The following is a 14,882-nucleotide window of genomic DNA, read 5'->3' as shown; positions in this document are numbered from 1 at the left end:
TGGCGCAGTCGGTTAAGCGTCCGACTTCAGCCAGGTCACGATCTCGCGGTCCGTGAGTTCGAGCCCCGCGTCAGGCTCTGGACTGATGGCTCGGAGCCTGGAGCCTGTTTCCGATTCTGTGTCTCCCTCTCTCTCTGCCCCTCGCCCGTTCGTGCTCTGTCTCTCTCTGTCCCAAAAAAATAAATAAAAAAAAAAAATCGGTGGTATTATTTTTATTTGGATCACACCAAATGTTTACATTACCTAAGAGAACAAAGAACTGATGTTCTTATAATGATGTCAATAATAACATTAATCTTTATATTCAAATAGAGAAGTTGATGCTTCATCAGTTCATGCTTTCTTTTATGTCTCTGTAATATTTTGTTTAATATTTTTATTTTTAAAGACTTAAAAATTTATTTTGAGAACGAGAGAGAGCACAAGTGGGGAAGAAAGAAAGAGAGAGAGAGAGAGAGAGAGAGAGAGAGAGAGAATCCCAAGCAGGCTCCACATTGTCAGCACAGAGAACATTTTTATTTTTTACTAAAAATTTTTTTTCAATGTGTATTTCTGAAAGAGAGAGAGACAGAGAGAACACAAGTGGGGGAGGGGCAGAGAGAGAGGGAGACACAGAATCCGAAGCAGGCTCCAGGCTTTGAGCTGTGAGCACAGAGCCCGACACAGGCTTGAACTCATGAACCGTGAGATCATGACCGAAGCCAAAGTCAGACGTTTAACCAACTGAGCCACCCAGGTGCCCCGGAATATTTTTATTTTTAAGTAATCTCTATACCCAGTGTGGGTCCTGAATCCACAATCCCAAGATCAAGTGTTGCACGTTCCACTGACTGAGCCAGCCAGGGGCCCCATCTCTAATATTTTAAGTTTTATTCATTTTAAAAGTTCTTGTATGTACATTTATTTTATTCTTACAAAGATTCATGAGTATTTTTTTTGGTTCCTTTTTGTAAATGGGCTCTTTTCCATTCCTTTTTTTTTTTTTTTAAGTTTATTTATTTTGAGAGAGAGCGCAAGTGGTGAAGGATCCCAAGCAGGCTCCACACTGCCAGCACAGAGCCCAACACGGGCTTGATCCCATGAACTGTGGATATGACCTGAGCTGAAGTCAGGCACTCAACTGACTGAGCCACCCAGGCACCCCATCCATTCTCTCTCTCTCTTTCTTTCTGTGTGTGTGTGTGTGTGTGTGTGTGTGTGTGTGATGTGAATATACAATTTTTAAGCTAAACTCCAGACTTTATTCAGATTTGACCAGCTTCCCCACTCATGTTCCTTGTTCTGATCCTGGGTCCCACATTCCATGTGATTGCTGTGTCTCCTCAGGCTCCTCTGGTCTGTGACAGTTTCTCAGACTTTGTTTTTTATCACCTTGACAATTTCAAGGAGTACAAGTTGGGTATAGTGTAGACTATCCCTCAGTTTGGGTTTGTTTGATGTCTTTCTTATGGTTAGATTGGGGTTGTGGGTTTTTAGGAAGAAGGCCAGAGAGTTGGCCTTCTCATCACATTGGATCAAGGGCACACACCATTGATAAGACTCTATCACTGTCACATTAGGCTGGATCACTTGGCCAAGGTGGTATTTCCAGCTTTCTCCATTGTGGAGTTACTCTCATCCTCTTTCCCTATTCTGTTCTTTAGAAGCAAAGTCACCAAGTGCAGCCTACACTCTGGAAGGATCGTGGGGGCAGGGAGTAGTACATCATTATTTGAAATTCTTCTGTAGGAAAGAATTTGTTTCTTCTCTTGTATTTATGTATTAATTCAGTCATTTATGTCAGTTTGGATTCATGGATATTTATTTTCCAATTTGGAATTAATCTAAAAGTACATTATTTATTTTGTTGTTTAAATTGGTCCAATTTGGCCACTGGGAGCTCTTTTGGGTACGCTCTGTTCTTTTGATATGCACCCATCCCTTTGTTTCTTTGCAACTTCCTTACTTTCCAGCATTACGTGATGCTCCAGGCTCATCTTGTGTCAGTCCTGTCCCAACCCTAGCATCAGCCACTTCTCCAAGGAGCATGGTTCCTTTCATTGGTGAGTGGCCTTAGAAACCAAGATCTAGGTGCTGGGTGTGCTTATTTCTCCTGGGGTGACACTTCTAGGCCCTGTCAGCAGCAGAGCTAGGAAATATCTGTGCGTACTTACCCGGGTAGACACCCATGTCCCTCCACCGTGTTGTAACTAATAGCTATTTTCATATAAAAATGAAATTGTTTTATATTTACAAGTCTTGTCCCTCCCCAAGCTTACTAAAATTGTCTTGCTTTTAGACAAATTAAAATTGTCCGTTTTATCTCCTCTCACCCCACAACTTGTGTGAAGTCACGACTGTTGTTATCCCATTACAGAGAGGGAAACTGAGGCTTAGAGAGTTTAAGTAACTTGCACAGATAACACACTCCTGGAAAGAAGCCTCAAACTCAAGAGGCCCAGAAGCCCTGCTCTGTGCTGCCCCCTTGTGTCCTGATGGCCTTCAAGAGGCTGACCGCTACACTCAATGGGTGGCATTATAATGATGACCAAGGACCCACTACACACCAAGCATCTGAGAGACAGGGGTACTCCCTCCCACCCCCCGCCATCCAGGGCTCCGGAAGTGAGTCACTGTTGGGACAAATGGAATCGTGCTGTCATTAACAAGACAGACCACATTCGTGGTCAGGGGCATGGTCCAGAGCAAATGCCCCTGGGAGCTAGATGCAGTCCAGGGTGCTCGACCCCAGGGAAGGGCTGGTATCAGGCCAGTTGGGAAGAAGCCATGTGGGCACAGGTGGTAGGGAAGGGGGTTGCCCAGCAGGCTGGCACTGGGAGGCTGTGGGCTCAGAATTCTCCATCTGGTGCTTGCCCCTGCCCAGCTGGAGCAAGGCCTCTCAACAGCCTCCCAGCCCACCCAACTTTCTGCAGCTTAACCCTTCAGGGCTCAGCTCAGGTGTGGCATGAGGCCCTTCCTGAGCCCCCAACCTCCATAGGCCAGTGTCTCCCCTCGGTCCTCTCACCCCCCAGGCCTGAACCAGCACAGTGCTCCTGTTTCTACCTGTCAGTGCCTGGCTGCCTGTGTGGCTCCTTCACAAGCCACAGAGGGCAGGCAGGAACCAGCTCGGCCACCTCGGGCCCAGCACCAAGTCCTGAAGGAAAAGATGTATGGATGCTTGGTGACTGCTCTCTGGAGCACCACGTGGAAGACTGGGAGGAGCCTGGGAGACGTGGTACAGCAGACAGCACCCTGGCTGCCTCTCCTTCGGGGAAGGAGTGAAGGGACCGATGACGGAAACTTTGAAATTCACACCCCAGCCAGAGTTCTCTGGCTTGCTAGTCTTTGGGCAGCCTGGCACCTGGGCTACCCACTCCTGTCATAGCTCAGTGGCCACCGATGACAGCTGATTGTCTCCTGAAGGCCCTCTGGTCCCTGGGCCCAGATAAAATTGGGCTGCTCAGAAAGTCTGGTTCAACGGCCCAAACGTCCTTGGTTCCAGTGGCTGTGCTGTCACTTTCCTGCCAGGCAATCCCAGACAAACCACTGCATCCCATTGCTGGGCCTCAGTGAGCACATGGCTCTGGGGCAGGTGTGGCATATCACAGGCCTGTGCTAAATGGGGACTCCTGCTTAGGGGTGCTGATGCAGGAGTTTCCTAGGGAATGGGTCACCCCTGTGCAGTCTGCAGGGCTTTGTAGGAGCTTTAGGACATGCTCATCATTCCCAAACCATGCACTGAAAAACCACACTGGGACCCAGAAATCCACCCCCCACAAAACACACACACACACACACACACACACACACACACACACACACACACACAGCCCTGTTTGCTGGTCCTGAAGAAGCCTTGCCCAGGAAGGCACTCTGACAGAGAGTGAAGCAAGGAAGGTTTTCTAGAGGAAGGACACCCAGAACTGGCTCCCAAGGGTGGGCTTGCTCCCAAAGAGCAAGAAGAGAGGGTGCTCCAGTCAGAGGTGTGGGTCCCACCAGGGCTTTAAGGAAGACCATCCTGATGTCAGCCGCACACCCTGCTGAATGCCAAAAGGGAAGTGGGGCTTAGTTTATTAATGCTCAGCCTTGTTCCCCACAAGGAATTGAGGCAGCTCACAAAACCCAGAAGCTTGAAATGTCAGAAAATGAGTGGGATAGTTGGGTGAAGGGAAAGAATCATGGCAGGAAAGGAAGATGAAGCCAGGAGTCCCCACTCACTGGGCTTGAAGACCTAGAACACCTGCCAGAGGTAGTCACAAGTCACTCTGAGCTCCCTAGAGGCTGAGGAGAAGAGTGAAAGCAGACCCAGTTTCCCTATCTGACGTGGGAGGATGAAAACACAACCAGTGCTCTGGAGAAACATCTTCTGTTGCCATCACCTGCTTCCTGGAGGATGCACCCTCTCCTCATTTCAGGGCTGAGCTCCTCTCTCCTCCAGTTCCTTCAGGCTGGAGTGGGCTTATTGTCTCTGCTCCTACAATTCCTGGATCCCATGTGTTCTAGAACCTACTCTACTAAGGTAGGATTTTCCCCTTCCCTCTTCCTCTCCTCCCCCCCTCCAGTCCCAGTAAGCAGTAAGACTGGGAATATTTGTTGAAAAGATGGGTAAGTGAAAACTCTTGGCCAGTGCAGAAACACTGATGTCTGTACATTTCACCCAGTGCCTGGGCATCTATCTGGTCAGAGAAGTGGGGGCCCCTCCTCTGCAGGGAGGAGGCAAGCAGAGGCAGAGCATGGGGGGCTGGGCCAATCCAAACTTTCCAGGCTGTGTTGGTTAAGGAGCTTCTCACCAGCTCCAGGGAGGTGGGAATTTGGGTTTTGAGTGAAGCTACAGGTGGAGGCTCAGGCAGAAAACTTGGCCTTAGCAGTGACAGAGGTGGTGTTGACCAGTTTCTGGATCTTTCAGCCTTGTTGGGACAGGGATTTGGGGCTGAGCTGCTGTGACCCAGTGTGTACTGAGCTCAGCACACTCTGTTCAGCCCCACCTGGATGACGGCCATTTGATACATTGTTTAATGCTGGCCATTTACCCTTGTGTGTAGGACAAAGGCGGGAGGGTTCCCTAGAGGAGACCACAAGGCTGTGGGTCAGGGGCCACCCACTGTCCCCCAACCTTGAAGAGTCCCCTCTCCAGCCTGTTTTCTTCTCTCAAACGGAGATAAGCAGAATAAGGCTGTAGATTCAGTGATCACTAAGCAACAGCTTAGTAAAGGGCCCCGCACGTAGTAGGTTCTCAAGAAAGATGTTTGCCTGTGATGAATATGAAGCAGAGAGCCAGCGCAGTGCGCTGACTTGCCCAAGGTCACGCAGCTGGGGCCAGATCCGACCCCTGGAGGCCTGACTCCAGCGGGCTGGGTTTGTCTGGAGCCAGCTTGGGGGAGCGGTGCTTGGAGGAGCGGACGCGGACGTGGGCGGGAAGGGACTTCTATTTTGGAGCTGGTGAGAGGAGCGCGGGACGCGGAGGGGGCTGGGTCCCTCTCCGGGCTCCCTGCGCCCCAGTCACCTTCCCGCGACCCTTCCCGGGAGGGGCGTCCCGGGTGGGTAGAGGGGGAGGTAGGAGGGGCGGGCAGACGGTTACCTCATCTCCGCCTCCGGGAGGCTCCGCGCGCCCGCTCGCTCGCGCCGCTGGCTGGGGAGGCGATTCAGGGCGCCGGAGCGACAGAAGGACGGAGGGACGGAGGCTCCGAGAGGCAGCGCTGTCCTCGCGTCCCGCTCCGCTGCAGGACCTGCTGCAGGACCCGCCAGGAGGTCGGACCTCGGTGCTCCGACTGCGGGCGGAGCCCCCAGTCTCGCTGCGGATCGGAGGCGGCGGTGTCTGCGCGGCGCACGGCGGGGTCTGTTCTCTCCCGAGCTCCGGCACCTGCCGGAGCTGCTCGTGCGTCCTCCGTCGGCCTGCTCGACTATCTGTCTGCCCTCCCGCCGCCTGCTCCGTCCTCTGGCCTGGCCTCTCCGGGTCCCGGGTGTTCCGGGGGGCGATGAGGAGCGTGGGGTCGGGGCGCACGGGGCTGGGCACGCGGAGCGCACGGCGCGGCGCTGGCCCATGAGGCTTTCCAGCGCAGGGCGCGGCAGCGCGCGCGGGCCATGGGGGGCAGCCTGCGGGTGGCCGTGCTGGGCGCCCCTGGCGTGGGCAAGACGGCCATCATCCGCCAGTTCCTGTTCGGTGACTACCCGGAACGCCACCGGCCCACGGACGGGCCACGCCTCTACCGGCCCGCGGTGCTGCTCGACGGCGCGGTCTACGACCTGAGCATCCGGGACGGCGACGGCGCTCCCCCGAGTCAGAACCCCGGGGGTCCAGAGGTAGCGGCTCGAAGGGCGGGCAGGGGCGTGTGACAGCGTGTGGGGGGTGGGGATGTGCTTGGTGCACACGTGCATGTCCGCCTGGACAGCCCGGGAATGCCCAACTGTGTTCATGGATTGAAGGATGAATGTGTCCTGGTGGTTTGTGTGTCTCTCCTTCTTGCCGGCCTGGAGTTGCCCAAGATCAGGCCAGGGGATTTTGAAACACACGTAAGTGCCTGTATATTTGTCTGCCTCCACTGGTGGGTCTGGATCAGTGCATGATGGAGCATGGTTGTGCCTTCCTGAGGGTGAGCATTGTATGTTTGGGACCTTAAGCAGAGCCTCGGTGGGGGAGAAAGGGGCCAGACACAGGGGTGTACTGTCAGGGGTGGGGGGAGTTGTCATTCTCTGCTCCCTTATTCCTGTGACTTGGTTGGAGCAAAGCCTCATTTCCTTAATTTATGCAAAGTCCAGGACAGACTTTGAATTCTTGGAGCTGGATGCCTGGGAGAGGTGAAGAGGAAAGAGCAAGTGGGATTAAGCAGGGCTTCCTGGAGGGGGGAAGGGGGGGGAAGAGGAGGGTGACAATTGGGCTGACCCTGGAATGATGAGTGAAGGTGTTTTGTTTTTTTTTTTTTTTTTATGTTTATTTATCTTTGAGAGAGGGAGAGGGAGAATGTGAACCAGGCTCTAGGCTCTGAGCTGTCAGCACAGAGCCCGATGTGGGGCTTGAACCCACGAACCATGAGATCATGACCTGAGCCAAAGTGAGAGGCCTAACCAACAGAGCCACCCAGGCGCCCCTAATGAGTCAAGTCTTGATTAAAGGAAGTGGCAGAAGCCTTCCACGTGCAAAGAACAGCATGTGTTTAGGCGGGGAGGCCTGAATGTGCACAGCTGCCCATCATCAGTGATCTCTGAGGGCCTGGGGAACACGGAGCCCGGTGCTTTGGAATTAGTCCTAGAGGCAGCTGTAGTAACCAGGGAGGGAGTGAAGGGGCGTGACCCACGTTGAGCTTCGGAAAGCTGGTAGGAGGAAGATGAGGGGTGGGCTGAGAGGAGCCCGAGAGTGAAGGAGGGCTGGTAGCTGACGGGCTTCAGGCATGGGTAGGCATTTTTACCCTGGCGACTGTGAGGACAGTGGGGCCTAGAGAGTTCGGGGGAGATGGCGACGGCTGAGGCCTGAGGATGAACTGTGGGTTTAGTGTCAAGTCCCTTCAGAGGGTCTGGGCGTGGGACAGTGAGAATAGGTCTCTGGCAAACTCCGGCCTCCCGCCCCAGGAGTGGCCGGACCCCAAGGACTGGAGCTTGCAGGACACGGACGCCTTCGTGCTGGTCTACGACATCTGCAGCCCGGACAGTTTCGACTACGTGAAGGCGCTGCGGCAGCGCATCTCAGAGACCAGGTAGGGACGCGGCCACAGGTGTCTGTGGGCGGAGGAGGGGAGTTTTTGCCAGTCTTGTTGGGCCTTTGCCAGAGGGTAGTGGGTAGGTTCTTCCCCAGTCCTGGCCGCGTGTCGGGCCTGCCAGCTATGCGGTCTTTGGGCCACATGGGTCTCGTGTTTCCCGGGGCGGCTCTCCGGCCACAGGAGTGTACATACCCCCTTGGGGTGGGGTGGGGCGGGGCGTTCTCCGGCCGTGGGCTGTCCGTGTCTGGCACCGCAGCCCTCATTCCCATCTGGCCCCCAGGCCGGCGGGCGCACCCGAGGCGCCCATCCTCGTAGTAGGCAACAAGCGGGACCGGCAGCGGCTGCGTTTCGGGCCCCGGCGCGCGCTGGCCGCCCTGGTGCGCAGGGGCTGGCGCTGCGGCTACCTCGAGTGTTCCGCCAAGTACAACTGGCACGTGCTCCGTCTCTTCCGCGAACTGCTGCGTTGCGCTTTGGTACGCGCGCGTCCCGCGCACCCGGCCTTGCGCCTGCAGGGGGCGCTGCACCCGGCGCGCTGCAGCCTCATGTGACCGAATTGGACGACAACGCCGATGGTGGGGGGAGGGTCCCAGTTTGATGAACAACCGGGTACCTGGATTGGACGCAGTTGCCCAACTTCTCTCAGATTGGACTAGGCAAAGTCTCCTCCTTGATTGGATTTGGAAAGCTCCCACCCAGTCTCCTGGGCGACAGGACTCTTTGTGCCTCATTGGACCCAACCAGGCCCCAAGCTACATTGGGCAAGATAAGTCCTTTCTGGGACCTCATTGGGTTACAATCCCACTGGATGAAAGGGACTTGCTATGAACCTGATTGGAAGTTCTCAGGTAGCTTCTGGGGTTTCAGTGGACAATCTTAAATCACACCTCTCAGGAGGTAATAAAGGGGGAACCAATGCAAGCATACAAGTGTACCTAGCATTTCTTGGGTGGGTAGCATGATCTTAACCTTAGAGGCCAGAGTTGCCAGGCATTGCTCCCTGGCAGTTAATGCCAGAATCCCGACATGGATTAAGGGGCCCCCAAAGGTACGCCAGGAAGCAGACACAAGTGGCTGGAACAAATACTTTACTGTCAGGCTCTGCAGGCCAGAGGACCTCAGGAAGGGTCCTCACTGGCCTCCTCTAAGGCATTCAATAATATTAGTAATTAAATAGCAACGCTCATCCCCCAACCGGAATGTACAACAGAGGTCCCATTGTGCCATGTGGTCCCAAGGGGTCTGGTCCCATGAGGTCTGGTACCCAAGAGGCAGGGGTGGGGGTGGGGGGCTCCCTGATGCAGAGGGGTTAAGGCCACAAAGGAAAAGGAAAAAAAGGAATGGGGTCCAGGGGCAGCTGGGCTGGTTCATCACATCCAGGAATCCGGCTCTCCCCTTGGGCTCACTGAGTGCAGGGCATGCCAGGACCCAGGCTCTGTGGATCCAGATGGGCGGCGAGGGCCCCGTGGTGTTGGGATGCGTGAAGGTTTTCGGTCTGGCTGTGTGTCCACCCGGCCCCGTGCCCAGGTCCTCGGGAGCTCCAGGCCAGCCAAGGGGCTCCCAGGTGCATCTGGTGGGCCCCCTACACCAGGGCAGGGGCTGCCTTCATCAGAAGAGCTGGACAGGACTGGGCCTCGGGGTCCGGGCAGCCCATTGGCCATCCGGCTAGAGTCCCCAGGTTGGCCACACTTGCTACCCAGGACACTGAGGGATGAAGAGGAGGAGCTGGAGGAACAGTAGGCCGAGTCAGAAGCTGGAGGGTCTGGGGGCCGAGCTGGGTCAGAGGCTGGTCCAGGGGGGGTCCCGCCAGCAGCAGCCTCAAGGGCTCGGGCATTGGCCAGGAACTCCTCTTCCAAGCGCCGGAACAGTTGCTGCTCCTGCTTCGGGTCAAGCTGCAGGGGGGTGCGGAAGACACTGGCCGGTGTGGTGCCCAGCTCTGGACTGGGGCTGGAGACCCGCAGAGGCCGGGGGGCTGCAGGGCTGCGAGCCCGGGGAGTCTGGGGGCTGCTCCTGCCTGAGCCCCCGCTGACCCTGCCCCGGGGCACCCACGAGTGCTGCCCATCTCGGTCCCTGCGCACGAGCAGTGTGGTCTGCTCCTCACGGCTCTGGCTCCGGGCCCGTCGGGCAGGGCTGGGGGCCAACAGCTGGGTTCCCCTGCCTCCTGGGGCCCCACGCGGCCGCCCTCGATCCAGCCGGTCTCGGGACTGGCTGCGTGGAGCTGGAGGCCGTCTTGGAGAGGCTGGGGTGCCTGTGGTCAGCCTCCGGCTGGGTCGCTCCCTCCGGGAGCCAGTGCCTGAGTCTTCACTGCGGGCACCAAGGGGGCCGCTCTGGGCTGAGGAGGCTGAGGAGTCACTGTCCCCAGAGCAGCGGCGGGAGCGGGGATGGGGGGGCAGCTGGTCCCGGACCCTGGGGCAGGGGAACAAGAGAGAGAGAGATGGGGCATCTCAAGAGAGGACTGGCGTGTAGAAAGGGCAGGCAGAGGAAGGAACAAGCAGCTGAGTGGTTGGGGCTGGGGAAGACACCTGTGGTGGGGGTGGGGGCAATCAAGGGCTTCTGTCCTGGGGACTTCCAGAGAGAAGTGAGCCACTGGGCAGCAGCTTCCGGCAGCCACCCTCCCCACCCCCCCACCCCCCAGGCAGCAGAAAAAGCCAGGCTCTGAGCTCCCCCTCCCCAGGCCTCCAGCTTCCTGGGTAGGCCAGAGGGAAGCGGTAGGACTGGCCGACGCCCAGCCCCCAGAGCCCGCCCCAGCTGTGTTGTTGGGTTGCTTGGGTTGCCATGGAGATAGGAAGCCAGGCCTGCCCCCACCCACGGGAACTTTTCCCAGGGTGAGTCACTCTGGAGCACAGGCTCCTTCGTCATCCAGGCCAGGGCGGATGCCCGCCCCCTCTGGACCCCTCACCCCTTTGTCCTAGTGCCTCTCACCTGAGTGGGGTCTCAGTTCCCTCCTTTGAGCTGCGTAAGCTAATGGGCGTCACCTCTGGCCGGGAGCTCCGCCGCTCAGCCCCAGGGGCTGGGCTGCCGGCACGGGGACTGGGGGTGGGAGACACCCTCTGTGGGGAGAAGGTGCGGGCCCGGGACTGGGGCGGGCGGTGGGCTGCAAGGTGAGAGGACAGATGGCATTTGAAGGGTGGAGCCACAGAGACAAGCCCTCTGCTGGCCCGCTCCCCCATCCCCCCATCCCTGCCAGGGGCACTGACCCGAGGAGGAGCAGCGGCAAGGGTCATGCTTGTCCAGATAGTGCTCCAGAGTGTCCCAGCCGCCACCCACGCGCACCATCACGTGGCTCCTCAGCACCTGTGGGAGTCCAGCGTGGACAGGTCACGGCCTGTCTGATGGGCCTGGCAGCCCACTGTGGGCTGCCATCTGCCGGGCAGTCCCAAACTCTTACCCGCACGAAGATGAGGAGACTGGAGTCTCCCACGCGGTACTTCCCCTCTGAGACCTTGATCATGGGAAACTGGTCTGGGCAGGTGCAGTAGCCTAAGATCTCCCTCACCTGAGGCCAGAGAGGAGAGGCTGGAGGTCAGGGATCAAGTCCCTCCTCCTGGGCCTGATGTCAGCAGCTCCAGGGTCAGGAGGAAGCAGGTCCTTCCGGGGAAAGGGGACATAGATCGTGTTGCCCCAGACTTGGTTGCAGCCTCTACATTTGACCTTTCACCAGCTCTCCTTCCCCTCTGGCTATCGGAGGTCAGGGTCTGTGGTCAGGCCAGGGCTTGGGACCCCAGTGAGGCACAACCCTGTGGCCCCTGAGCCTGGGGAAGCCCTGGAACCCATCCTCACTCCCTGCCCCCTTCACCTACTTCACAGACATGTAGGCTGAGGCCCACAGGAAGGCCAGGTTCTGGGAGGACGCAGGCCATGGGACACGAGTGCAGGGAACCCACACCACATCAGTGTCAAAGACACGTAGAGTACACCACCCAGCATGCACACACAGGCACACATCTGCCCACATGCCCCACCCCCGCCCCTAAGCCAGGAGCTGCCAGGCTGGCTATGTGGGCGGCCCTGCCCGCCTCCCAGCCCACAGTGGAGCCAGAGGAAATGAGCAGGTGGAGCCTCGGGTGACCCTGTGCCCACGACAGGGGAGGGGTGACAGCCTCTGCCCACGGATTCCGGCTACCCCCTCTGGGACAGGCACATCATAGTCCTGCCCTTCTGATAAGAAGGCAACTCTTGGCCAGGCTGCGGGGGTGTCAGGGATACCTAGGTCCTGGGAAAAGGAGGAGGGAGCTGGGGGTGGGGTCCAGCACCTCCTGTGCTCACAGTAGAGCTAATCCTGTCCTCCTAAGAGGACCTCTGGCTCCTAGCAGCAGTGGCAGCTCTGGGCCTGGCTTCCCAGATAAGCCCCTGGAGAGTGGGTGGGCCTGTAGAGCCCCCCGGGACCTGCCCTAGGCACTCACTGAGAGCCTACTGTGTGCCAGGCACCTTGCTCAGGGCCAAGCATGACAGGTACCCACTCAACCTCAAGCTCTGTGATGTTGTGGATGCAACTGTCCACTCAAGTGCATACAGAGGGGTTCAAATCATGTGGCCCCCTGGATGAAGGAACTGATCTGGCACACGGGAAGCGCATAAGGGGGGGAGCTCACATTTTATCCCAGGCCCTACTGGGTCTTGTGACCTCAACCAGCACCTCTCTGGGTCTGCTTATCTCCTTGGGGCCAGGTATACACTTGGTGCTCAATATGTGCACCCACTCCATGGGGCAGGCTGTCCCATCGCTGGCGCACGGTGGGGGCACAAGCAGGGCCATGAGCACGCACGCTCACTGGTGGACTCACCAGCTCGTCCAGGTTGCGCAGGTCGCTGGGAGTCATGCGGGGCCCACGGGCAGGAGCCCCTGCCACGGTGGCAGTTTCGGTGGCATCCTCCTCAGCAGCAGGTGCACTGGGGGCCGGGGGCGCGGCGCGGAGCTCCCGCTCAATCTCCTGCTCAAACTGCACGAGGCGAGGGGCGAGCAGGCCGAGGCGGGCCCCACGCCGCGCCACCTCCAGCAGGCACAGCACCACGCTTTTCTCATTCTTCCGCAGCACCAGGTCCTCAGTCTCAAACATGAGCACTTCAGGCACACCCAACTCTGTTCGGCACCAGCCGATGAAAGTGGCCACGTTGTCTCGGGCCATGAAAGAGCCGGGCACCACGCTGTGTGCCTGGAAGGCCACGCCGCGGGCCGGGCGGGCAGCGGCCAAAGCGCGGGCGGCCTCAGTGACGGCGTTGGCATGTTGGCACAGGGTGGTGCCTGTGGCCAGCCCCGTCAGGAAGCCCTCGCCACCACTGGGCAGACCCAGGCCATACAAGGCGTTGAGCCACTCAGCTAGGTCCTCTTTCATGGCCTCCACGTAGGCCTCACTTGAGCGGAATGGCCGCACACTCTTGGCTGCCGAGCCCGCGATGCCCGCCACTGGGTCCGCCATGGCCGGGCCGGCCGAGTCACTGTGGGTGGGCAGGGACACAGGAATGCTGTGAGGACTCAGCACAGACTAAGCCCCAGACCATCCGCACTCGCCTGTCATCTCAGGCCAAATGCCTGGTTGCGCGTGCTGGCTGTGAGAAAGTTCACTGTACCTCAGTTTCCTCGTCTATGAAATGGGTACAATATTACCTTCCTTGCAAGACCTAATGGGATAATTTGCATGAAAGATTTAGTATCTATAAATGTTTGCTATTTTGCTCTTTGGGGGTGGGGGCAATGGGGGAATTGGCTGTGTCCTCCCTCCCACAAAGGGACGCATTTGTGGGATCCTTATTGCCCTTATTGCAATGCATCCTTATTGCCCAATACAGTGGGTGAAAAGCGGAGCCCTAGAGAGATGAAGCCCACAGCCCTGCACTCAATGGACAGGCAGGACAGGAATCCAGGTCCCAACCACAGCAATGGTTAGCTCCATCGCTCAAGGCTGATGCCCCTCCCACCTCCTCTGGGAAGGTGCGGGGTCCTCCCTCAGCTCCCCTTCCGTGAGGACTGTGCCATTATAACAACGACGTAACAGCAGTAATAGTAACAGTAAACTCAATGTCCCTGCCCAGGGCTGAGTGCCAGTGATATTATCTCCATTTTACAGATGAGGAAACTGAGGTGCAGAGAGGGTAAGAGCTCACTCAAGGTCGCAGAGCAGAGGATGGCAAAGCCAGGCCGACGTGAGCCGCTCGGCTGATCCCCCAGCGCCGTGGGCAGCCCGGTGGCCGGAGCGAGGCCCCGCCTCCTCCGAGGAGCCTCCCTAGCGCCTCAGGCCGGCTGCGTGCGGGTCGGGACTCAGAATGGCCTCCGACAGCCCCGGCTGTCCTCCGGGCTTCGGCCCAGAGAGGGTGCGGGCTGCCCAAGGTCACACAGCTCGGGGGAACAGAGGCCGCAGCCTCCAGGTCCCCGGGAGTGCGCGCCAGGCAGGGGGTGCTGGGGGTCCCCGCGCTCACCTGGCTCATCCTGCGGCCTCGGGGAGCATCGCCCCGGCGGGGCCGAGCGGGCCGGGCCGCCGCAGGGAGGCGCCGCCCGAGCCACAGCAATCCGGTCCCGCGGCTGAGGCCTCCGCACCCGCCCGCTGTCTCCGCCCCGCCTCCCTGGAATTCGGCTCCGGCCCGAGGGGGCGGGCGGGGCCGCGCGCTCTTAAAGGGGCAGCGCAGTTCCCGGGTGGACGGAGAGAGGGAGGAGCTGGAGTCTCCTGACTGGGGGGTGGGAGGAGCGGGACCAGGGCCCTACCAGCCCAGACTCGCCATCCCTGCCCAAGCTAGTCCCTAGAGTCCCTTCCAACCCTCCTTGGTCTGTTGGAGAGAGGTTTGGGCTGCCCCCTCCCCAGATATCGGCCTCCCAGGGCGGGCTGCACGGCCTGTTCCCAAGAGGAGCTCAGGAAGCGATAGGGACCAGGGCTGCAAAGTCACCTCCGTCTGGAGTGAACCTCCCCATGTCAGATAAATGAGGCCCGAGCGACTGGGATGTGAGCTTCCTACCGGCAGTGGGGGCCTCGTGGAGGGGAGGATGGCCTGTTGTGTCCACTGGGCGTCCCACTCTCACCGAATCCTCATCTTTTATGTGGAGGTTAGGGAAACCTGTTTCTCCGATGAGAACACTGAGGCTTAGAGGGGTAGGCTGGTGGCTAAAGCCTGTGGGTCTGACACCTTGGCCCCTGCCCTTCCCGGGGAGGCCAGTCCCCTACCACGTCTGGTTGCCCAGGTCAGGCACAGAATTAAGGGGACAGGAGGTTAAGAAGGAGCCTGGGT

General features: G+C 58.4%; 2 protein-coding genes across 3 annotated transcripts; one reads left to right on the top strand and one right to left on the bottom strand.

Annotated features, from left to right (window-relative positions):
- The first annotated feature begins 6,060 nt into the window (after window positions 1–6,060).
- RASL10A (RAS like family 10 member A) lies at window positions 6,061–8,591 on the top strand. Of its 2 annotated transcripts, XM_030292311.1 has the most exons (4): window positions 6,061–6,279; window positions 6,454–6,489; window positions 7,543–7,667; window positions 7,951–8,591. In XM_030292311.1, the coding sequence occupies exons 1-4, from the start codon at window positions 6,061–6,063 to the stop codon at window positions 8,216–8,218; spliced, it is 648 nt and encodes a 215-aa protein (XP_030148171.1). In that variant the 3' UTR covers window positions 8,219–8,591. The 2 variants fall into 2 exon arrangements, with proteins under 2 accessions (XP_030148171.1, XP_030148172.1); XM_030292312.1 differs by lacking the exon at window positions 6,454–6,489.
- Window positions 8,592–8,738: 147 nt separating this feature from the next.
- Window positions 8,739–14,210, bottom strand: GAS2L1 (growth arrest specific 2 like 1). The gene is made up of 6 exons (XM_030292305.1): window positions 14,082–14,210; window positions 12,452–13,103; window positions 11,056–11,163; window positions 10,865–10,961; window positions 10,590–10,761; window positions 8,739–10,073 (listed from the first exon to the last, which is right to left on the bottom strand). Exons 2-6 carry the CDS (start codon window positions 13,082–13,084, stop codon window positions 9,038–9,040), a joined length of 2,046 nt encoding a protein of 681 aa, XP_030148165.1. The 5' UTR covers window positions 13,085–13,103; window positions 14,082–14,210; the 3' UTR covers window positions 8,739–9,037.
- Window positions 14,211–14,882: the final 672 nt, after the last annotated feature.

Source organism: Lynx canadensis, chromosome D3 (assembly GCF_007474595.2).
Source record: "Lynx canadensis isolate LIC74 chromosome D3, mLynCan4.pri.v2, whole genome shotgun sequence".
In the NCBI taxonomy this organism is placed as follows: Eukaryota; Metazoa; Chordata; class Mammalia; order Carnivora; family Felidae; genus Lynx; species Lynx canadensis.
This window is presented reverse-complemented; position numbering and strand designations above follow the sequence as displayed.

What these genes read in the sequence shown, in the direction of transcription:
- GAS2L1 (XM_030292305.1), bottom strand. Translation starts at nt 13,084, where the DNA reads ATGGCGGACCCAGTGGCGGGCATCGCGGGCTCGGCAGCCAAGAGTGTG. An exon ending in GTCTCCTCATCTTCGTGCGG is followed by an intron (nt 10,962 to 11,055) that starts GTAAGAGTTTGG and finishes GGACTCCCACAG; the next exon opens with GTGCTGAGGAGCCACGTGAT. An exon ending in GGAACTGAGACCCCACTCAG is followed by an intron (nt 10,074 to 10,589) that starts GTGAGAGGCACT and finishes CCCCTGCCCCAG; the next exon opens with GGTCCGGGACCAGCTGCCCC.
- RASL10A (XM_030292311.1), top strand. Translation starts at nt 6,061, where the DNA reads ATGGGGGGCAGCCTGCGGGTGGCCGTGCTGGGCGCCCCTGGCGTGGGC. An exon ending in CAGGGGATTTTGAAACACAC is followed by an intron (nt 6,490 to 7,542) that starts GTAAGTGCCTGT and finishes CTCCCGCCCCAG; the next exon opens with GAGTGGCCGGACCCCAAGGA. An exon ending in CAGCGCATCTCAGAGACCAG is followed by an intron (nt 7,668 to 7,950) that starts GTAGGGACGCGG and finishes TCTGGCCCCCAG; the next exon opens with GCCGGCGGGCGCACCCGAGG.